Raw genomic sequence first — 22,731 nt, forward strand, 5'->3', positions numbered from 1 at the left:
AGAAGTCAAGGTACACTGGGGGTCTCAGCAAGCTTCACAGGGGTTCTCAGGGCTCTACACCTGAGAGGAGCAGGTCACAGAGAAGCTGTCCTGAGCTAGGGAGTAAGTATAATCCTGGGAACAGATCTTCTGGGGCCAGTACTTGCTGGTATTTGTCTCTATCCACACCGTAGCATCTTCCCAGACTATGCTATTTGCACTAGGAGGCAGGTCTCTCCCAACCCCCACCCATCTGCTTGTCCTGCTCTTTCTTCTGGCCAGAGCCCCTAATTCACCCAGAAAGGAGACTTGTAGGGCCCTCTGCATGTCCTCACAGCCTCCAAGGCTCAGGAACTTCCAGTAGAAACCTTCACCCTAGCCTGCCTTGGTGGCACCTGGACAGAGCTTGTCCCAGGATGGCTATCCCTGTGTCTGACCTGCCCACAGTTCCCATCACTGGGCCAAGTGGACAGGAAGGTAGGGTTGTAAAGACCATGTCTTCTTTGGGATTTCAACTGTCCAGAGTCAGCTTAGTATTATTTCTGCTGTCCCCAGCGTCCACACAGTCTCAGGACCAGTGAAGAGCTGGGGCTGTTGCCTAGACCCTGGGAACTCCAGGGAATGGCCTCCAGTGCCCAATGCTTTCAGGTTTCTTTAGTTCCACAGAGTAGCACTGAAACACTGACTGGGTGACACAGAGCTCCTATGATGAGGGGCACATGCAGTAAGTCCTTAGGGTATGTAGTTAACCTCATACCAGTGGTCAGGGAGAGTGCCCCTGCTGGCTCCCATGGCCTAGACACTGAGACAAGATAGGCTAGGGCAGAGCTGGAGATGCCAGAAATTTCTGGGGACAAAGCTGAGTCTCCCAAGGTTCCAGAACTGGCCCACATAAGGAAAGGGGCCGGTGAAGTGACATGATCACTGCAGGATGCTGGTCGTGCTGTGTCCACCCACGGCTCTGCCCCAGGCAGCTCTTTTCTTTATGCCATTGACAAAGAGTATCTCAATTGCAGTCCACAGCATCTGAGGATGGGTGCTTCAGCATAGTCCCACGCCAGGAAGATGAGACTGGGTGGTCCCTGAAAGACCCAGGTGGCTCTCACAGCCGGCTGGTCTGCATGTGCCCATTTGTCTGGCAACTGCGTGTGGGAGGCAGCGTGACCTCCTGTAGCCGCCCACTCTTATCTGGCCGTGGCTCCATGGCATCGGCATCCTCCATACCATAGCTCCCACGGACACACAGAATCTTCCGGAAGCTCTGGCGGAAGTTGTCAGAGAGGAAGCCATAGAGCAATGGGTTGGCACAGCTGTTAGCATAGGACAAGACCACTACAAAGAAGTAGAGGCCGGCAGAGGCAGGCTCCTCGGGCAGTGTAAAGGCCAGGTTGACAATGTTGACGATGAAGAAGGGCAGCCAGCATCCCACAAAGACTAGCACCACAACTACCACCATACGGGTCACCCTGCGCTCAGATCGCCTGCCCCTTGAGGACCCGGCTCGCACACCTGCAGCCTTCACCTTCACCACAATGAGCAGGTAACAGAGGCAGATGACCAGCAGTGGCCCAAAGAAACCTAGCACAGATGTATAGGTGATGAAGGCAGCACTCCACAGTCCTGCAGGCTCTGGCCAGCTGAGGTTGCAGGTTCCCCAGCCCTCCTGTACATCTGAGAAGACCAGCAATGGCAGGGACATGAGCAAAGAGAAAGCCCAGACTGCAGCACTAGTCATCTTGGCTACTCGTGGGCGGCGCCAGTGGGCAGAGCGAAGTGGATGGACCACAGCCAGGTAGCGGTCAATGCTCATGATGGTCAGGCAAAAGATGCTAGTGAACTGGTTGATTCCGTCCAGTGTCATAACCAGACGGCATAGGAAGGGCCCAAAGGGCCAGTAGGACATAGCATTCTGTGTGGCTAGGAATGGTAGGCCCAGCATAAACAGCACATCGGCCACAGCCAGGTTGAGGATATACACATTAGTGACCGTCTTCATCTTAGCATGTCGCAGCACCACGTAGATGACCAGCCCGTTGCCACCCAGTCCCACAGTGCACACTAGAAGGTACAGCAAGGGCACCAGTATTGCCTGGGCCCCCACTGATGGTGCTGGCCCTACCGGTGTCCCATTGTGGTTGTCTCCAGGGCTGGCAGCTGAGGTGTTCCAGCTAGGTGTAAAGGCTGGGTACAGAGGCTCCATGGAGGCCGCTTGTATGTGTGCGTCTCTATGAGAGAAGGGAGAACCGGTGAGTTGGGCACATCCAGCATTCCTTCCTCCTGGCCCATCCCCAGCTCCGCCTGCCTGACGGCGGTAGGTAAACACGATTAGTCATGTTCAACTCAGCCGGGAATCACATTAAGCAAATTGTTTGGAAAACAAGCCCAGAGAGGAAGGAGCAGCCACCGGGGACAGAAGGGCAGCCGTCTGGTGAACTGAGACCAGCATCTGCTGATGATACCTCTGCGGCTGCCCTGTGATCTGTACCCCATGGCACCCCAAGACAGCACAGCAGGAGGGTAACCTCTGCCTAGCAGATTCTAGTCCCCAGTGCTCTAGAGCATGTGTCTGGATCCCAGCACAATATGCACTGACCTCCAGCCTGCTCTCCCGGGGAGCCACACTGGACTCCATGGGGCACTGACCTTCTTTCTGTGGAAGGCTCTGCCACCACCCACCAGATCCCAGAGAATGCCATTCCCTGCATGTCCACCCCCAAGCAGAGCCATTCTGAGAATCCATGTAGCAGTGATCACCCCAGAAGTCCAGCCAATAGTGAACCCAGAGGTTCTGTCAGACAGTGCCATAATGACTTGTAGAGTGACCTGATATCACAGCCTTGAGGGACACACACGGGGGCAGCAGCAGCTCCTCAGAGGCTGGCGTGAGTAGGGTGAGACCCATCACCTCCTCAGCAATGACAGATTTCTTTAGCCCCCGGCAGCGACACAGTAAGGAGCAAGGTGGATGCTGACTGTTCACATACAGCACAATAACCATGAACAAAAATGCACAGAACAGTGTCAAACAAGGAAAGCAGGGCAGAGGCATAGCCTGGGGGTGTTGCACCCAGAAGCCTAACACAAAGGCTGTGGGGCTGTCATGGTGGGCTTTGTGGACAGGCACTGAAGCAGCTATAGAGAATGTTAGTATCTGTTGGATCAGGCGACAGGTACACATGCTTGTTACAGCATGTTGCATTTTTCTACATGTTTGAAATCTTTCATTAAAAACAATGAAAAAGAAAATAACTCCTGCCCTGATGAGGAAGACACAGGAAGCCTGGTACCTTGCTGAATGGTGCTGGGGCATTCAGCAAAGAATGCAAGCACACAAAAGACCCAACCAAGGGAGAGGCCACACAGGGACAGGAGCCCACTGGTCTGAGCCAAGGCCATGACACTGTAAGCCCTAAAAGTGATTACCCCATACCCCAAAGCCCTGGACCTGTTCACAGACTCCTAGTGACCAATGCAAACAGGGCCCTCCCATGGATTCCAGGACAGGACCTCTTCCTAAAGATACAAGGGAGCTGGACAGACGTAACTATGATCTGGAAGACAGAGAAAAATGGGCTGGGAGAGCCCAGAAGAGATACCACGACTAAACTTATATGCTTAGAACATGCTTCTTTTTTTTTGTTTGTTTGGTTTTTTTTCAGAACCGGGGATTGAACTCAGGCCCTTGCACTTGCCAGGGAAGCTCTTATTCTACTGAGCCATCTCCCTGGCCCTAGAACATGCTTCAACATATTCAGGATTCACAAGTAAAGCATGGATGAAATATTATGAAATAATTTGGCCTTTAAGAAGCAAATTAAGCAGCTATCTATTTCTAAAATTCACAGATTTGGGTCACAAAAAATATAGTCATTTAGATAAACTAACAACAAGAAAAAACAAAACCTACACCCACAGAAGTCAAGACTGACTCCAGTCTGGAGAGTTCTGAAGAGAACTAGAAGAAAAACACAGTACACAGACAGAGAGGAGAAGCAGGGCCAAAGGGTTCCGGGCAAGACACACCACTCAGAGAAGAGGTGGGTTCCTGTAGCACCACTGAGTCCAATCCCAAGCAGAACAGTCATGGTAAAGTAGCACTAGCACTGAGATGCCATGCTCCAGGAAGAGGGGAAATCCTGACGAATACCAGCCAAGGACAAGACGGAAGCCTGGCCAGGAGTGACAGAGGAGTGGCAGGAAGGGCTGAAGCACTGGTGCCAGCTGGAGAGGCAAGTGTTGCCCTGAAGTCCTACTCCAAAGGAAGGGAAGCACACTTTCTGTTTTGCTGGATTTGTGCCCCTCCCTGGGCTCCAAGTGCACTGGCTGGTGTACCATGATCTTTTGTAAAGTGTGTGATAAGATTCTACTTAACAAAAAAGATAAAGTATTGTGACTCTGCCCAGGAGGCTTTCTGGTGACTTCTGGTCTAAAGAGTATCTTTGAGTTGGAGAAGGGGGTAGGTTGGCCAGTGCCCGTGGTCACCATGGTTTCAGCCTGTGTCTGTGCCTGGCCAGGAGCAAGTTTTTCCCAGGAGCTTTGACACTAGAAGCTATCCCTAGAGGGCCAGCTTCCCCTGCTTCTGTGGGAAACCTCTGTAGAGGGCATGTAAGAATCTAGGAGACCAGGATGCACAACAAGTTACAGAGGCCTGTGGGTCACCACTCACCAAAACTCCAAGGAAGGACCCATGGTGCAAGCGCTGTGTGACCCAGTGGGGACTGGGTAGAGGCAATGGAGCAGCTCCTAGAAGTGGGCTGGCTATCCCCACAAGGACAGAGGGCCAGTGGAGCTTAGATCCTGGCTAGCACAAGCCCTGAGCTTTCTGGGCAGCAGCTCCTGAATGTATGTTTGATCTTAAATTAAATAAGCTCCCCATCTTTTATGAGAGCTCTTAGCTGTTTGGGACTCCTGTGAGGCTACCCAGACCCAGGGAGGGGCTCTGACGACTGCCTGCTGCTGCCCCTACTGTCCCTATAAACACCCCAACTCACCACATACATTTCAAAGCAGGAAAGAACAAAATGGACCCAGCGCTTTGCCTGCCTCTTTTAATTCTGCAAGAGTCATTATTTGGAAGCTGCAATCTTTTAGTTTCAAAATTACAGACTCATGGGAAAATTGTTCTAAGGACCTTTCAATTGTGGGGGAGGATTCAGTGAGAAGAGAGCTGAAGATAGGGCCTTTCACCCCAACACCCAGGAAAGGACTTGCTTGCTGGCCCCCATCAGGGCACTGGGAAGTCCACTCCCACTCAGGCTTCTCACTTACAATACCCTGTGATCTTGGAGAAGCCACCAAGCTTCCTAACGCCTGGATTTATTTAGGTATCAGAAAGTCCACAAACTGGGAAGCTGCTCCAGAGGTGAATTGTGCCAAAGCATGCAAGATGCCATGGAGAAAGCCTGGAGCTCAATAATGGCTGTCTAAACAAACTGTCCCAAACAACCCATATCTCCTCCCCAACATCAGGAAAGAAGAAGATGGGGAGAAGGTGTATATGGGGGGGGGGAGTCCCAGGGCCCTGGGGACAGAATTGAGCCTTCATACCAGAGTCCTCATGCCTGGTGGCCAGAGGTCAGGCCTTCATCTTGAGACTCCTCCCAGACCAGGCCAGTGCAAGGTAAGGTCAGCTCCAGCTGTGAGGAGTGCTCAGGGCACTCCTGGGCCCGTCTCACCTGGAGGCTGAGCACACACAGTGCTCCTCCTATGCTGGATGGCAAATAGGGTGCTCAAACACCCACGATGAGCCTTCCAAGCTCTGCTTCTGCCTTTGTTGAGAGTGGGCTAGAGGCAGCCCTACTCACACTGTCCTTAAGGCAGCCTGGGTGGAGGCAGATTCTCCCCATGAGGGGTAAACTGAGGTAGGTGTGGGCTGGTCTGAGGCAGCAGCAGGGAGGCCAGAGCTGCACAGCCCCCTTAGTGCTCAGCAAGTCTGCAAGACCACCTTCTACCCAGCTTTCTTCTTGGGAAATGTCAGCTTTACCGGGAATCCCTTGCTGGTGCCTGGTCACTGCTGCTCTCACCACCTGTGCTGAGAGGCTCTGGGTCTCCCCATACCCATCCCAACTCTTCCCCTCAAACAGCTTCAAAGGTTCCACTCCGGGCTCCTGATCTCTCCCTGACCTGGGGGGCACCTGGCAGCCAGTGGTCTCTGGCAGATGGGGTCCTGCAGAAGGGTGGGCACCCTGAGGGTCAGGAAGGATCCAGGGCACAGATGCCGAGCTGCGAGTGGCCTGTGCAGAGAGCAGGGGTGCTCTGCGTGCAACTCGCTGACCCCTCCCTCCATTGGTCCTGCAACTCCATGCTCATTTTCTGCACCCTCATCCCCGGAAAGCTCCCAGAGCCCCAGAGCCTGCCCTCCCTGGGGAGGTGAGAAGCAAGGACGGTAGGCAGAGAGGGCCGGCTGAATCCCGGCGACAGCTAGTCGCCCCCGGCACACGGGGTGGCCTCCTGGTCCCAGAGACCTGCGGGCTAGGAGTGGAAGGATCGAGGAGTGCGGCTGCTGAGACTGGGAGCAGACGCGAGAGGGCACTGGACAGCGGCAAGTGGGCCCCCGCGGACACCAAAAGGCGCATGGGGGACAGGGCACGCGGAAGGCAGAAAGGGCACAGTGGATCACCGGACCGAGCCCCCGGTGGGGTGTCAGAGGCCATGCAGGGTCCCAGCTAGGGGCAGGACAGGGGCGCCGCGCGCGACAGGCGCCAGGAGAAGGGTGGCACTCACCTGATCGGCGGCGCCCCCTGGCTTGGAGCCCTGAGCCGGCGCTGTGCTCGCTGGCTCTGGGCGCTGGGCGCTGGGCGCTGGGGGCGGGGCCTGACCATCACCTGGGGCGGAGCGAAGGCCTAGGATGGGGCGGGGGTCGGGTAGGGGTAGTCTGGGTGAGATTGCAAGAGCAGACCCCGCATGCGGGCCTCTCCTCAGTCTTTGGGGTCGGGGAGTGTGGAGTGGGTACTCGGGGTCAGGGTCGGGCATGGGCCTGGGGGCGGGGCCGGAGAGAGGAGTGCGTGCGGGGAGGGGGCAGCCTGGGCAGGTCACGTGTTGAGGGCGGGTCTCAAGCTGGACCTAGTGGCTGGGTGCTGAGGGGACCACTGCACCTGTCCAGCTATTCAAGTGCCCAAGCCTAGCTGGTTGGTCCCTCCCCAAACCTTTGCGCACCAACCCACGAGCCCTCAGCCACCGGCAATCCTCAATGAGGATCCGCGCCTTCACTCTTTCTCTTGCCATCCATTCTAGGCTGCAGATCCTAGCAGGATGCCAACAGGGCTTCTCTGGGCCCTCCCAAGAGGCCGAATGAGAGGTCCTCAATCAGGAGAAAGCCCTGAGTGTCCTACAGAGGCTGAGGACAGGTAGGAAGCTGCCTGAGAATTGATGATAGCAGTGGCCCCAGCTGATTTGGTGATCTTAGGAGTCCAGGACTTAGGCACTTGCTGAGTCCAAGTCTAAGGCAGGGCTCCCAAGGCCTTAGCAGCAGGTGGGGCTGCCTGAGAACCTGAGCTTTACACAGGATCCCAGGTGAACCGCAGGTGTTAACAAAAAAGAGTCAAGGGCCCCATCCAGTGAGGCATAGACAGTTGGGAGACTGCCAGACATCTCCCAACCAGGATGCAGCCCCAGGGCCTCATCCCGCCTTGATTCCTATAGCCCAGCCAGTGGCTGAATGAGATGAGGGCTCCTAGTTGATGGTGGGACCCTTGAGATCTAAGGACTGTGGTGAAAAGGGTGTGGAGGAGCTGCTGGCCATCAGTTCAAGGGGTATGGAGGACAAGGTTCTGCAGGGAGCTGGGGTACCTGCATTGTTTTTTTCTTTATGCTTTTCTGAGATTCTATACTTTCTACAAGGAACATGGACTATATTTGTAGTGAAAAACATGTGCTTAGAGAAACAGGAGGCCTAGTCTCAGAGCCAGGGAGGCTCAGACCGTCCTTGGTGGGCTCCATCACAGGAGCCATCCCTAGCCTCCTTTCCCCACCCAGCCCATCTCCTTGGTGAATGCCAGTTCCCTAGGGAGAGCTGCACAGATTCCATCTTCGTGACACCTTTCCTGTCCGACCCAGACTGAAGAAAATGGAATTGGAAAGCAGAAAATTGGCCTATGGGCTGCACTGCCTACCTCCCTGTAGGCTGAGGAGCCTCCTGAGCTCATAGCTCTGACTGAGGCCCGGCCATTCCCAGAGGTAGATATCCTCCCTCCCTGATGACCAGCAGGGAAGACTAGGGCAAGCAGGCTGAGTGCCCCGGGCTTCAGGACCTCTGCCCAAGCACCGCCCCCTCTACCAGGGTCCAGATGTTCTCTTGAGGTATAGGAGGCCACTGGGGTCCCATGGGTGGCTGTGTGGGGTGAGCAGGCCAGCTAGGTCTTGCTGTGTCTCACTGGGCCTGCTGGCTAGGAAGGGGGCTTGTCCAACCACATGGGTGTGGCAGCTGTACCTCCAGAAGATTTTGATGAACTCCTCTATGTATTTAGGTAGGAAAGCATTTCTCAGAACTTGGAGCCTGCACCCAATGGGGCAGACATATCTGTGAACAAAAGAATACCTGTTCCACAGCTCAGGTTGTAGCACAAAGAGGTGGTAAACAAACAAAACACCCCTCCACACACACAATAAGAAACCCTTTCAAAAAATTAACTCAGGGCCTTCTTACTGAGGGTTGGCCAGGTAGAGGCAAGGCAAGTAGAGAACCTCAGGTGCAAAGGCCCTGGGGCAGGCAGAAGCCATGCACTTGCCAGGTGAACCACAGGGCACATAATGGCGTGGGCAGGGCCCCAGGAGGTTTCCCTCACTATAGTGTGGACTGGAACCAATGACATACTCTCCATCAGCTGGTGATCCGGTGTCAGTGCTGGGATTACAGGTGTGCACCACTGTGATAGACTGACAACTGATGGTCAACTTGTAACACATAGCTAACTGAGCCAACATGGTGCTGACTGTGGAAGGCCCACCTGAGGACTGTTGCCAGCGTCATAAGAGGCAGAACTAGGGAGGAAGAAGTAGTGAAGCTGTACGGAGCTGCTGGGAGCTGTTGGTTTTCTTGGAGAAGCTTGTCATGCTGCCTTTCTGATGAACTTCGCTGTTATCTTGAAAGGAGCTGAAGGCCTTATTGTCACTGAGAATGGCTATGGTTCGTTTTGGGGGAAGCTCTGGTCCTCACTTTGAGCATTGCTTCCTGGCTCCAGAGGGGAAGATGGTGAACTGCTCAGTCTCCTGGAGAAGCTTGTCATAGTGGCTTTCCTGATACGAGCCCGGCTGTTCTCATATTTGGAGAAGCTTAGAACCTCACTGTTGCTAAGGATGGCTGTAGTACCTTTCAGGGGAGCCCTGGTTCTTATTTGAGCATTACTTCTTGGCTCCAGGTCAGATCCCTCAGCCTGCTAGCACAGATCCTTCATCCCGCTGGCATAGACTTTCTAGCTTCCAACACTGACCTTTGGGCCTTCTCAGCACACATCCACTGAAACAGGCCTGCATGAGGCATTGTTGTGGACGCTTGGCCTCCAGTTGAATTCGTGGGAGCATTGTTATGGGCTCTAGGTCTTCAGCTGGACTCATGCAGGACATTGCCATGACATCCACGGCCTCAGTTGGGTTCTTTGGTCTTTAGTGAGTAGACAGATTTCCTGCACTCTTTTTGTGTATTACTCTTTGGGGAAGTATTATAAAATAACCTCACAATTAAGCATCCTATACTATAAACATCCTATGCTATATTGTTTCCCCTTGCAAAACCCTAAATTACAACCACCACACTTGGAAGCCTGGTTATGTCTTGATTTCCATGGCATACCCACTGTAGAAACTGCAGCAGCAGAGGTGGGGCAATGTGCCTGTTCACACTAAGTGTGGGGCCCACCACCCCATCCAGCCTCCACCCCCTGCCTTAGACTGCTCAGGGCTCTCCCAACAGAATCAGGCTCAGGGCTTTTCACCAGGCTGGCCACTCCTCCACCTGGTCATACTCTAACTTCAGCATCAAGAAGGAGATGGGCACCCAGAATTGACCCTGCTCACCACTCTTTGGTGAGTGAGGCTTCTCACAGCAGAAACAAGACAGGTTCAGCTGCACACACTTGTGGCCCCACCTGGCCACACTGGCATCTGGCTCCATCCCTGAACATGTTTTCCATCACAGAAGCTAGATACCCTGATCTTCACTAGAAGTGAAGTTTGCTCAGCACAAAGGCCCAACACATCTCTGCCCCTAAGGCACAGAGCTAGGAAAACTGAAGGCCAAGGTAGGGGACATGCCAGCTAAGTTATCCAGAGCTATGTTCTCTTCTTTCTGCCCTGTGCTGAAACTCTTGGTCATTGTGCAACACGGGTCCACCAAGGCCCTTTTTGGCTGGCCTGGTTCCAGGATCTCAGGCTGTAGGGACAAAATATGAAGGCTGAGAGAGGACATGGGGCAGGTCCCTAATACCCTGACTGCCCCTCCCTCACACCTGGAACCTTCCCTACTTGCCCAAGCTAGGGGTCCCTCTGCTCATTCCTCCACTCTGCCTCACTTCTTACTCACTCAGAACCCCATCCAGTTTCGGGTCTCACTCTCCTGGGATCACTGGCACCCTGAGCCCTGTGTAAAGCTCATCTATATACTTTTTAGGGCCCTGCCCCCTAACCAGGCAAGATACTTGGGTCACTTTGGCTCTCCTAGAAATTCTGCTGGCCAGAGAGGTGGCTTTGGTGTATCCCTCCCTCCTGACTGGCCTCAGCTCCATGCTGACCAGAGGGTCACTCAAGGTGAAGCCTGCCTGGGACACAGCAGAGGTCCAGCCCGTTCAGGTGAGGATTAGCAGCAGCTGGGAGCCATGGCAACCGGACAATGGCCCCATGGACTCTCCATGGGGTATTACCATGTTCCTGCAGTGGGAAACCCACCCTGTGACCTACACCATGGCCCATGACACTCCCTTCCTGGGGACTGCTCTGTGGGTGCTGGGCACAATGTTCTTGCCCCCCTCCTCTGCCCAGATGGAGGCTTGGATACTCATCTCTGGCTGCCTGTGATTATTCAAGAGGACAGAGGCTGGTGCAGATCACCTAGAACACTCTGAGCTCCCCTAGGCTGGCTGGCTCTAGAGAGTGCTGAGGAAGGCATAGGAGTAACTCTCCTGTAGCCCAGAGAGGTGGCTTTGGTGCATCCCTCCCTTCTGACTGGCCTCAGCTCCATGCTACCCTCCTGTTCTCCATGCCTTTGCCCTGGCTGTGCCCCACACCTGACACACCAGATCTCTGTGTCTCCAGTGAATTCCGCATCAGTTCAATGACCTTCCTCTAGGATGTCCCTCTACTGCCACCATTTGCCCCACACTTCCAGTTCCACAAGCCTGCAGCTGCTAGGGGTGGGTGGGTGCTGTCTAGGCTTTGTCCTAGATCTGGCAGGCAGCAGTTGGCCAGTAAATACTGGGCAGCACATGCCCCAGCCCCCATGCAAGGGGAGATATCCTGGAGAGGTCAGAGGGAGATCAGACTCCTACAGCCAGCACAGCAGGTCACCGCCTGCCAGACACTCCTGGCCAGGCTCCCTGCAGGAGCTAGACTGTCACACAGGGCTAGTCATCACTGCAGGGTCTGCCTCAGGGCAGAGCTAAGAGGATGCAGGGTGCCTGAGCTTGCTCTGTAGGGGTCCCTGCCCAGTGTCCTCAGGAGTGGAGGGCCCCATGCAGTCCTGCAGCTTCCAGCCAAGAGACTGCACAGCAGATCTCCTCTCAGAGGGAGCCTGAGTAAGGTCTGGGTAGACCTTAAGAGCAGACTAGGTCAGACCCTGGAGGCCGGGTAGGGCTTGGGGTCATGGAGCAGCTGAGCTAAACCCTCTAGGCTGTGTTAGGAGCTCCAGGGAGTGAGTGCTCCTTCACCTGTTAAGATAGGTGGGGGTGGGGTGGGAATAGGGGTGTTAAAGTGTTGTGGCCTTCAAAATGGGAGGTGGAGGATATCAGCCACCAGAGGTGGAGCCTGTGGGCCTTCTGAGGCTCCCTCGCCTAACCAGTCTAGGCCTCCTGCTTGTTCCATCCACTGCTGCAGTCCCCAGGTGCCAAGTCACCACCTGGAGTGGTTAGGATTTCACCACTTGGGGTCATCAGGGGGAGGCCGTGGGCACTGAGAGGAGGGGGTTGTGTTCGGAGCACCAGGAGCAGGAGCAGGAGCAAGAGCTCACCAGATATTCTCTGTCCATGATCCCAGGTTCCCAAACAGCCACTGCCCGGGGTAGGGCCTGGGTGGATCTTCATAGCCTGATGGGGCAGCCAGCTCCAAGGAAGTTTATCCATCCTCAGGCTTCAGGAAATAGCCCACTAGAACTCCCAGAAGACAGCCCATTTTCACCTGACCACTGCTACAGCCACACATTTATGCATCATTCAAAATGATCTGTGGGGATCCCCGATCTCATCAGAAACCTGATATTTCTCTGTGTAAAAAGGCCCCAGAGGAAAGAGAATTCTGTGTCCCTGACCTTGTCCTTTTTCTTTCCTTACTCCTAGGCAGAGACTGGATCCAGCCTTCTCTCTGGGGTGCTGCACTGGACCCCCTACTCCTTCCCAGCACCAGATTCCAAGTGCCCAGCCAATGCTGTGTACCAGTGGGGCAGCATTAGACTGTGGGGTAGGTCTGGTACCCAAGCACTCAGTTGTTCGGTGACACCAGAAGCAGGTGGGAAGCCTTTGCCTTCTGGTGATTCTGGTCTCCCCTTAGAGACCTTGCTAGAGGAAGCACTGTAGCCCCTGGAACAAAGGCGTACTTTCTTCTCTTGGTCCCCAGCAGCCTGTGCCTCCTGCCCCCAGGCTCTCACATGCTGCATTTTGATATTGACTCATTCAAAGCTCCTTTAAATCTCTAATTTCCCACCCCAGGCAAATCAAAAGAGCACATTTCGCTTGATTTGTTCACATCAATCAACTGTTAAATCAATTTTTTTAAAAGTCAATTTCACCCATCGGATGCAAATCCAGTGCTATGTTTTTTAATACGTTAGTGATTCATCAACTTATTTCATTTTCAATTTGAAAGTCTAATGACATTTGGAGACATAATTCCTCATCAGAGAACAAGCCATTAAACAAGTCAGCATGACAATTTAAGGCAGAGCATCCCTCTGACAGTGACCCTAAGGGAAACAGGAGCTGGGCTGAGCCCAGGCCCTGAGGCTCCTGTTAGAGACGGGTGTCAGCTGTCCCTCCCAGTCCACACCCTCTGTCAGCCACCCTCCCAGGTGAACTCCCAGAACCCTGCCCACCAGTCCCCATGGAAGGTCCAGCACTTCCACACTCAGGCAGCAGATGGGTAGCTGCCCCTGAGCTCTGAACAATGCTTGCTGCTGTCAGAATCTGGGTTTGAGAAGGAGCCTGATTCTCAGGCATGCTGACCTGATTTGTACATGCAGTTTGCACTGCAAAGATACACACGCAGTTCAGCGTCCATGCAGAGTTCCTCAGGGCTTCCTGTGGCCCTGGATAATGTCCATCCTGTGTACTGAACGTCCTGCCCTTGCTGAGTCTCTTTTAAGCCTATGGTCTTGCTCCAACTCAATGACCCAATGGTCTGACCAGTGGTCACCAAGATCCTGCATCCCAGAAGATGACCACATTCTGGAGTGAAGCTGACTGGGTGGCTCCGGGGAAGGGGGGGAAAGCTGAGGACTCTGCTTGGCCCATTGTGGGCCTGGGGAGGGTTCCCTTGGAGCATGTTTCCTCAGCTGTGAAAAGAGAATTTAAAAAGTCATAAAACATAACAATAGTTACCTACGGAGGCAGTAAGATTTCCAGTCCACACAGTGAGGCTAGTCCAGGCTGCTAGTCAGATGCTTGTCCAAGCATCTTGTGAGTGTCCCTGATACCTACAACCAAACCATGAGCAAAGCTGATAATCCTTGATCCTTATAATGCAAATGGGCTGCAGCTGATCAACCAAAGGCCTGGAGAGCAAAAGTTGCTGAGATGTGGCCACTGATGGAGCAGGCCCAGGGCTCCCCCAACTCTCCCTCCCAAGCCTCTTGTATCAAGAGTGGTCAGTGACCACTAGCTGATTCCCCGGAGGAGACCAGGGGCAGTTCTAAACTCCATCCCTATAAGCCAGAATGTGATTGTCCTTGTCAATACTCTTGTTCACTGGTTTTTCAGGATGCCTGGGGCTCAGCCAGCCATTGACCTTACTGACTAGCCTGACATTGGCTGGAGAGCTAGTGAAACTTGCTCCTCTGAGACTGGATACTGGGGCCCAATCTTTGAGATCTGTCTGCATGCAGTCTTTCTGGGGCTTGTGGGTCAGGGTTGGGGTGGCTGTGGTGAGGAGCAGCTGCTAGAACTAAGGCAATAACAGCAGCAGGTAGAATCAGGGTTCACCTCTGACAGGTTGAACATTTTCTGCTATGGCTCTAGTCTATCCTGCTGGCACCTGTGAGAAGGTTAGGTGCCACAAGTAAGCCAACACAAGGCAAGTACAAACTTTACCTGTGGACACACTGCTGACATGGGGCTGAGCTAAGCCCACTATCTCTTGGATCAAGGGCTCTCTGCACTGACAGGGATTCAGGACAGCTCAGGGGTAAGGAGGCAACAAGCATGTGCAGACGCAGGGACACATGAGCTGGAAAGGACTGTAACAGAACAGTTCAAATTATATTATACAGTAAAGATCAAATCATTAAAGAGATACAAGTGGAAATACAAAACAGTGTGATAGCATGGAAAAGACTAAGTTTATTTGAAAAGCCAACAAGTACACTCTTTAGTGCAAGATGTGGGATTACAATATGAATACTTCAACTGTTGGCTTACCTGGAAGGTTGGACGAGGCTAGAGGAAGACAAAGGCATTGGGAACTAGGCCTGCAGAGGCCTTGGAGGATGCTGTCCAACCCGGAAGTTAAACAAGATAGAGGAGAGGCACAGAGACCAGAGCTCTTAGTGACAATGCTGCTCAGTGTGGGCACAATGTAATGGCCATGACCAGTCATGACTCCAACCCAAATAAAAAGGGTAAAAGACATAGAGAGACCTGTTGGTTAAAACTCCTGCCCATGGAATAGGGGACTCCTGAAACCCCTGAGTGAGACCCCTGCACAACCCCGCCCCAGCACCACAAATGTCTGGGGTGCTCTGCTGAATGGGGCTCAAATGCTCCCTCCAGTGGCTGGGAAGCCTAAGTGAGACCAAGAGGCTTCATGCAGGTTGGGGTAACAGGGAGAGCTGGGCACACCAGTGCTCCCTCTGAGGGCTGCGAACCCCTTCTCTCCAAGTCAAACAGTAGGGATGTTAAGTGAGAGCATGTGTGAAAGCTCCTTGCACCCTGGTTTGGTCCTGGGCTCTGGACTCGACATGAGTTCTCTGTGCATGTCATGCTGACACTGTAAAAATTAGAAGACAAATTATAACATCAGCTGAAGACAAGTTATGGCTCACATACTGCAACACACATTACAAGCTTGGAAGGGACAGATGAGGGGAATTCAGATGCAGGTCCCCAGCACTCTGCTTCCTTTCTCATTTCAGGTCCTCTTCCTGTCTTTGCCATGCACCTCCCCCAGCTCCAACCCCATCAAGCCCGGTGATCCTCCAGGGCCCCCTTCCTCCCTGAGCAGGGCCCCAGTCTGGACCCTGCTGGGCAGAGCATGGAACCCATGAGATGAGTGGTGGATGACCACAGGACCTCAGAAAGGAAGGGGACTGAAGCCTTTCTGTACACGTTAGGAAGCACTCAGAGTGGACAAAGTATTCTTCTCTTAGGTGGGAGCTGTCCACAACCTCCTGTCCCCTTCCCTGGAGGTCTGATCCCGCTGGGAGGGAAAGTGGCTTGACTCAGGCACCCATCCCTCCCCTGGCAAATGCAGGGATTGACAGCCTCTGGTGCCATCTGGTGGGTTGAAGGGTCACTGCGTGCAGCTTAGGTGGGGAAAGCTGAGGGGTCCAGTAGGAGGGGCAGCTGGGGACCATTCAAGGGTAAAGACTCTGGGTAGGGGGCTCCTTGGATAAACCATGTCACCTCTAGCCATGATCTTTCCTGGACTCACTCGAGGCTCAGAGAACCAGTGTCTGTGCCCTGCTGTGCCATCTAGTATGTTATGCAGCTTGAATCTGCTTGTCTTCAGCAATACAGAGTCACCATTAGTGTCCTTCTGTCCATTCTTCCAGCAGCTTCCAGGGAAGCCTTGCCTATATCCATGCCACATTGTCTGCTGCACAAAAGCTTCCCCTCTCTGTTCTCCTGGAGCGAGCGAGGAGGAATGAGGCAGGGGGCAGGGGGTGGATCCTGGATCACGCTAGCCCTCGCTCCTTTCTTCAGGGACTGGTCCCTGAGTGCCCTCAGATGGGCACCAAGAGATGGCACTGACCCTATGAAGGATCTGCATCCACTCCTCTAGTTGCAGCCCCACCCAGAGATCGGGACCCCTGCCCTGAATTCCTACCCAACCTGCAGCCATGGCCTAGCCCAGCTTAACTTGCTATTCCTACAGTGGACTAGGTCCTTCACAGTGTTCCACCCCTGGGGAGCTGAGAGTATCACTAACTCCAGTAAGGTTGTCCTTGCCCTGGCACAGCCTGATCACTCTTCCTGCTGTGTCCTGTCCCCAGCATTCCCCACAAGGGCTCAGCTCAGGTTGAGACACTGCTGTGTCCAGGTGACTCCTTCCCTACCATGGTATTCAAATCCTGTCTGATTTGAGAATCCCAGACCTCATAGCCTCCTCAAGTTCTCCTACACCTCACCCCCTCCCTCATGCTTCTGAGCTGCATTCTGAGGGGGCTTCTCTGTAGCCCTTCAAACCTCAGACTCCATCATTCCAGGTAATCCCTGGGAATGAACAGCAGTGGCCACAGGGGGGCGCCAGTACAGTTTGCAGCCACTTCAGCCTGGCATAGATGGTTGTCCAGCGCAGGCTTGGCTCAATCCCAGGACCAGCAAGGGGATTCTTATCTGTACTACTCTGCTTTACAGCCCAGATTTTCCATGTTGGGGCTGAAGTCCTGGGCTTTCAGTCCAAGACAGTGTCAAGAGCTATGTGCTGATCTCCCTGACCAGCCGCTGGGGACGTGGCACATGGGACAGGGATCCTCTTTTTCCCCCATCTCCATTCGTCCTCTGCTGGCTTTGCTGCCCCGGCAAATGGCCAGCCGGCAGACCCAGCCCACTAGCAGCTGGCTGGCGACCCTCCAGGCGGCCCACGGACCCTGATCAGCCAGGCCAGCCACACCTGCCGCAGCAGCTGGTTCAAAATCCCCAAATCCCAGCAAACCAGCCACTTGGCCCCACATCAGCCAGGCCAGCACGTCCTTGGCCCTGATGGCAGGCCTGTCCCTCCCTGAACCGGCTGTCAGGGACCATGGCCAGGTGGGCAGGCTGATAGTGCCCAGCAGCCTGAGACATCAGGGGCTGTGCAGACCTAAGGCCTTGCCTGGGACAGTCATGCCCCCACTCAAACACTGCTGATATGGTTAGGGTTAGGGCCCATCTGCAGAATTTCAGGGAAATTTCAGGTAGAGAGTGAACACACCGCAGTGTGTCCCTGCAGAGGCTGGGATATCCACTACCAGCTTATCACCCTATGGGTCCTTGGAACTGTGACAGGTATGGTTAGGCTGAGTCCTGGTCTTCTACAGGCAGTGACCAGCATCCACTGCCTGGACTGCTACTGGCCTGGGGTCCACCTCTGCACTTTGGTGGATACCAGCAGTCAAAGCGAGAGGACAAGGAAATAACACTGGCTGCCCAGCCAGAGGGCCCTGGCAGGGTGGGGTGCTGGCTGCTCCACCTTCCTAAACCTAAATCTTAGAGGCGTGGTCAATACCTAACCATGGCACTGCTCACTTACTCTGAGAGCGTTTACCAAGAACCTATTGTGTTATGGCACATATTTCTGGGTAGATCCACTAAGGGGCCCTTGATGGGAATGCTAATAACAGTGTGGTGCTTAGGAGGGGACCCTGGTTCACACCTGCTGAGCAACCAGCACCCCACCCGGCAGGGTGGAGGTGGGAAGCCATTGCTGCTCAACTCTGCCCAAGGACTGGGGGTTCTCATAGGGCTAAAGAGAGCCATAGCCACTGAGGTAACTCAGGAGAGTGGGCCTGGCCCAATATTATTACATAGCAAACAACCTTGAGGGGATGGTTTGCAGAGCAGGACAGGGTCCCCTGGACCACATGAGGGCAGGAGGTATATTTGCAGGGGTGAATTCAATCCAGACCACTCCCCACCCCTCCATCCCTTGTATCCCCCAGCATCTGCAGCCAAGTAACTGATCCCCTTTGGTTAGGTCTCCTGGCCCCCTGCCTCCGGCCAGCTGTTGCAGAGGAGGCCACGTCTGTCCTCAGGGCCAACAGCTGCAGCTCCGGAAGCCCCCATCCCTATCCAGAGCAGGTGTGCCCCCTGGCCTGGCCCAGCCCAGCCTACCAAAGACCAGGAATATGGGGCTCTTAGCCCTTGTTGGCCCAGCTGTGGAAGGCTGGGGCCAGGATGGGTTTTGAAGTCCTTTGGCCAGGGGGCCAGCACAAGCCAGGCAGGCCCTTATGGCTGTCCTGTGTCAGCTGTTCCATGTGGCCACATTTGCCTGACCCTGTGAGTCTGGGAGTGAAATCAGGGGTAATGTCCCTGTCTCAGGTCCTGGGAGGGAAGGAAGCCCACTCATCCAGGAAGCCCACTCACCCCATGACCTGTAGGATGTACCCATATGGTCAAAATATATGGCTGGGCACTGGCTACTCCACCCATCAGTTGCCCCCAATGCCCCTCCCCTCCCTTGAGGTCACTGCCTTCACTGACAACCTGTGGGTGCTGTCCACCCTGTGTGCCCAGCCTGGTCAGAAGATGGGCCACCCGAGCCATTTGTGAACTTTCATCAGTGGGAGACTGCTGACCTATACTAAATCCTGGTATTTTTCCTATCCCTGGGATGCCACCACCTGTGCCCAACCCAACCCCACACAGCATGGGGTTCAGTCCCAGCCAGCCACCTCAGCCCTGGGCCAGAGTCCCTCTCCTGGCTTATGCATCTGCCTCCCCCATCCAGCTCTGTTCCTAGTACCAAACCTGGCTGCAGCTACCTTCTGCTTAGCTTTCCTCAGAGCTCCTCCCAGTCTATGCCAAGTCCTGCCTTTGGAACTGGGTACCATTAGTACCGGATACACCCTCTCTAACAACAGGAAACACCTCTCACCTGAACATGGCCTAGGAGGGTACAAGTAGGGGATCCCTGAGGGCTACTGGCCTGAGGCGGCCTATACAGAACCGGGCTCCTGGGGGCCTCCTTGAGCCGCTGCTCAGCACCACCACTGGTGCGTGCACTGGGGGAAGTGTCCCCAACATTCATCTCCATTCAGCTCAGAACATTACCTTGTATGGAAACAGGATCTGTGTAGTTGTAATCCAGCTAGGCTGAGGACATGCTGGAGTAGGATTTGCCCTACATCCAACAACTGAGGTTTGTGTGAAAAGACAGACACAGAGGAGCATTGGTATGATAACAGAGGCAGAGACTGGGGTGATATAGCTGTAGGGCATGGAGTGCCAAAGATTGCCATGGACACCACAAGGTTGGAGAGGCTGGGGACATAGCTCTGAAGGAGCAGCTGGTGGGTACCTGGACATGGACTCCTGTGTTTCAGGCCTGGAGAGTATTTTGGTCAATATTCCAGCTTTTGGGCCAGTCAGGTAGCTCAGCAAACTAAAGCGCCTGCTTAGGCAGGCACAAGGACTGGGGTTCATTGTGCTAGCCCCGCCCCCAGGGCACACTGAGCCTACGATTGAGACTGGGCTTGGTGGTGCGCGCCTGTAATCCTAGTGCTTGGGAGGCTGAAAACAGGAGGATCACTATGAGTCTGATCTGTAGTGAGACCCTGTACTAAATATTTTTTAAAAGTAAAAATAAATAATATTTCAGTTTTTGTGTCACAGCAGCTCCATAACATTCACGCAAGTCTCCTCACTGGCTGGGCAGGGTGGAGAATTTGGTCAGCCACTCTTGACCATGGCCTGCCTGTGCCCTTGGTGCCTGGTGCCCAGTGCCCATAGCCGCTCCTCACATTGCCTGTTAGCAGTCTCAGCATCCCTGTGGTTCTTTCCTCGGGCACAGACTTTGGTTACCATTTGACCACAGAGACTCTGCCCAGCCAGAACCTCCATTGTCCTCAAGTGAGCAGCATTTCTCTGGGGTGGAAGAGTTGGCCCTGGGGAGCTGGAGGTTGTGGTCATGCCGCTTTGACTGCAGTGGGACCATGGACTAACATCAAGATAAATCTCCATGGACCCTCTCAGGCGGCTGTCTCCATCCTTCAGAGGGGCATCACTGGTGAGCAAGCCCAGGTGGGGCCAAGGGTACTGGCCTCCCAACAGTGGGTATTGGCATAGATGAGGGCTGGAATAATGACTCCCTACAGGGAGAAGGAGCAACCAGACCCTCCAGAGATCCTTGGGGAATCCCTCTGCCACTGAGGTCACCCACTGCCTCAAATTAGAGCTCTGGGCCATGAGCAGGTTATTCCAAGCCACCCAGAGATGTCTGAATGGAAATGGGCTTCCCAGTAGCCTAGTCCCTAAGACCTAGGGACTTCTTGGGTACCAGCTTGAAAGAAGAGAGTGTGGGTACCCCAGCCTCCCCATCCTGGTCCTCTCCTGCCCCTCATATCAGAGGGCCAGGTCTGACATGAGTAATTAGATGGACCTAGTCCCCTGGCTGCTTTGGGCCTGGCTCACCCATGTCAGGGTCCTCCCTGCTGATGGCTCCTCCCACTGCCTGCACCACATTCACCAGCCAGCCTTCCAGAAAAGGACAATACGTGGAGCTGGGCCCAGCTTCGTGGGGCTGAGTGCTGTGAGCAGGGGATTCCTCTGAGCCTGTCTTTCCTAGACTCTTCCTACTTTGGATGATTTTATTCAGGGGAGCAGTTCTGAGCATTGTCTGGATTTCCCATCCTGAGAATGTTTCACTTCTGAGAGACAAAGCAGTGGGGTATGTTTATTTATTGCTTTTTTCTGATAATTTAACAGCAAGTTTGCTGAGTTCTGCATGGAGCATTATTTTTTCAGGATTTTTCTTCTTTCCTAGAGACCTCTAAGTTGGGGCTAACTGGCTGCATATTATGTTTTCCCTTGAAATAAATGGTTTTGTGATTAAGCTCTTCCTTTCAGCTAGATTGTTCTACCACCCTTCCTCACTGGATGCAGCTACCCAGGGGCTAGCGGCTGCTCTGCCAGCGCCACCGGTACGTTGGCCTGCAATGCCATGTGCTGTGTCCTGGGTCCTCCAGAGCGAAGCTTGGGCCACACCTGGCGTCTCAGACACCTGGAGGCAGACACAGTCCTCTGGAGGCCACTGCATCTGGTACCCCTGTGCCATTCCACTGGCAGCACAAGGGCCTGACTCTGTCTGCACCAGCCCACCATCCCCATCGTCCGAAAGATGCTGAGGCCAGAAAGCAAACAAGCCTGAGGCGCATGGCACCCAGCTGGCCCTCGAGGATACTTGTTTCCCATTGCTTCTCAGGCTCAGACCCCCAAGTGCAGCTTATGGCTTAGCATCAGGATGAAGGAGGTAGAAAACCCTCCAACCCCGGATACCTGTCAAACCTGGGGCCCCTCTTGTGGTCCTCGAGCAGCCCCGTGCCCTTGCACTGAGCAGCATCCTCTGCAGGATGGCACCTGACTCCACATAGCACCTCTTACCCAGGTAAGAGCTCTGAGTAGCTCAGAGGAGCACAGCCCCAACACCAAAGGCTGTAGGACCAAGCTGGGACTTACAAGAAAATTTCCCCCACAATCCTTTACAAAAGACAGACAAAGACTGGGGCCTTGAAATCCCAGGCCTAGAACACTTTCTATCCTGGAGGCGGCCCCAGCCTTGGTGTATAAGTGACTGGAGGCTTTCCCTGCTGGCTTTCTGGAGTCTCCCAGAGAGGATGGCTGGTCCTTGCCAGTTGGTTGACATCACCTGCTGTGCAGGTATAGATGGACAGGGACAAGGAGGGACGTTCACCTCTCATATCCTTGCCTACAGCTTAAGCCCTCTTTTACCAAGATCAGGGGTGATGCTTACTCCAGCTATCTCTGTGCTTTTGTCCAGCCCGCCCTAGGTGAGCTCTTTCACTTAATAAGCCTTGCAGTGACCTTCCTTGAATGTCACACTCAAAGGTTGGGTGGGGCTGTGATCTGAGGGGACATGGGGCATATCATGCTCTTGTGCTCTCTTGCCATGCCCACCTGGGGACCCCAGGGTTGAGCACAGGCTCCAACGAGCCTGACAGAATTGTCACAGGGTCTGCAGGAGCTGGTTGTCTAGGACACCCACATCAAACAGCCAAGGAGGCAGGCGGTCCCCTAGTCCCATGCTCTGTCGGGCGCAGTGCCACATCCCTCACCCACGGAGAATGTCTGACTGCAGCTGTGTCCTGCATCACACAGAAGAGGTACACAAGGAGGACCTCAGGGACTGCTGCCCAGCCAGGGATGACATTTACTGCCACAGGCCTAGTGCCACTGGTGGACATGCTTTTCTGACACCTGTATCCTTTACTGAATAAAGTCAGAGTTCCAGTGAATGTGCAGCTCACTCTGCTGGCACCAGATAATGCAATCAGAGGTCTTACTCTAGCCTTAGGTGAGTCCCCACATCCCTGAGACATGAAATTTCTGTGTCCTGCCCCCAGACCAAGGCATAGCAAGTTGGGCATGGGGCTTGGGCACTATGGCAGCCCCAGATGTATCCCACCACCCAGGCATAGGTCCAGCCCTCCATGTCAGGTCAGAGGAAATTCTGGCCTTGCATAGG

The 22,731-nt window shown here is 54.1% G+C and overlaps 1 protein-coding gene across 1 annotated transcript; it reads right to left on the reverse strand.

The window, feature by feature from the left end:
• Window positions 1-1,081: 1,081 nt before the first annotated feature.
• Sstr5 (somatostatin receptor 5) lies at window positions 1,082-2,179 on the reverse strand. Its single transcript, XM_004627917.1, has one exon. It carries the CDS (start codon window positions 2,177-2,179, stop codon window positions 1,082-1,084), a length of 1,098 nt encoding a protein of 365 aa, XP_004627974.1.
• Window positions 2,180-22,731: the final 20,552 nt, after the last annotated feature.

The sequence above is a fragment of the Octodon degus genome, unplaced genomic scaffold (assembly GCF_000260255.1).
Source record: "Octodon degus isolate 3935 unplaced genomic scaffold, OctDeg1.0 scaffold00021, whole genome shotgun sequence".
Taxonomy (NCBI): domain Eukaryota; kingdom Metazoa; phylum Chordata; class Mammalia; order Rodentia; family Octodontidae; genus Octodon; species Octodon degus.

Excerpts from the sequence above, each read along its gene's own strand:
- Sstr5 (XM_004627917.1), bottom strand. The coding sequence starts at position 2,179 with ATGGAGCCTCTGTACCCAGCCTTTACACCTAGCTGGAACACCTCAGCT.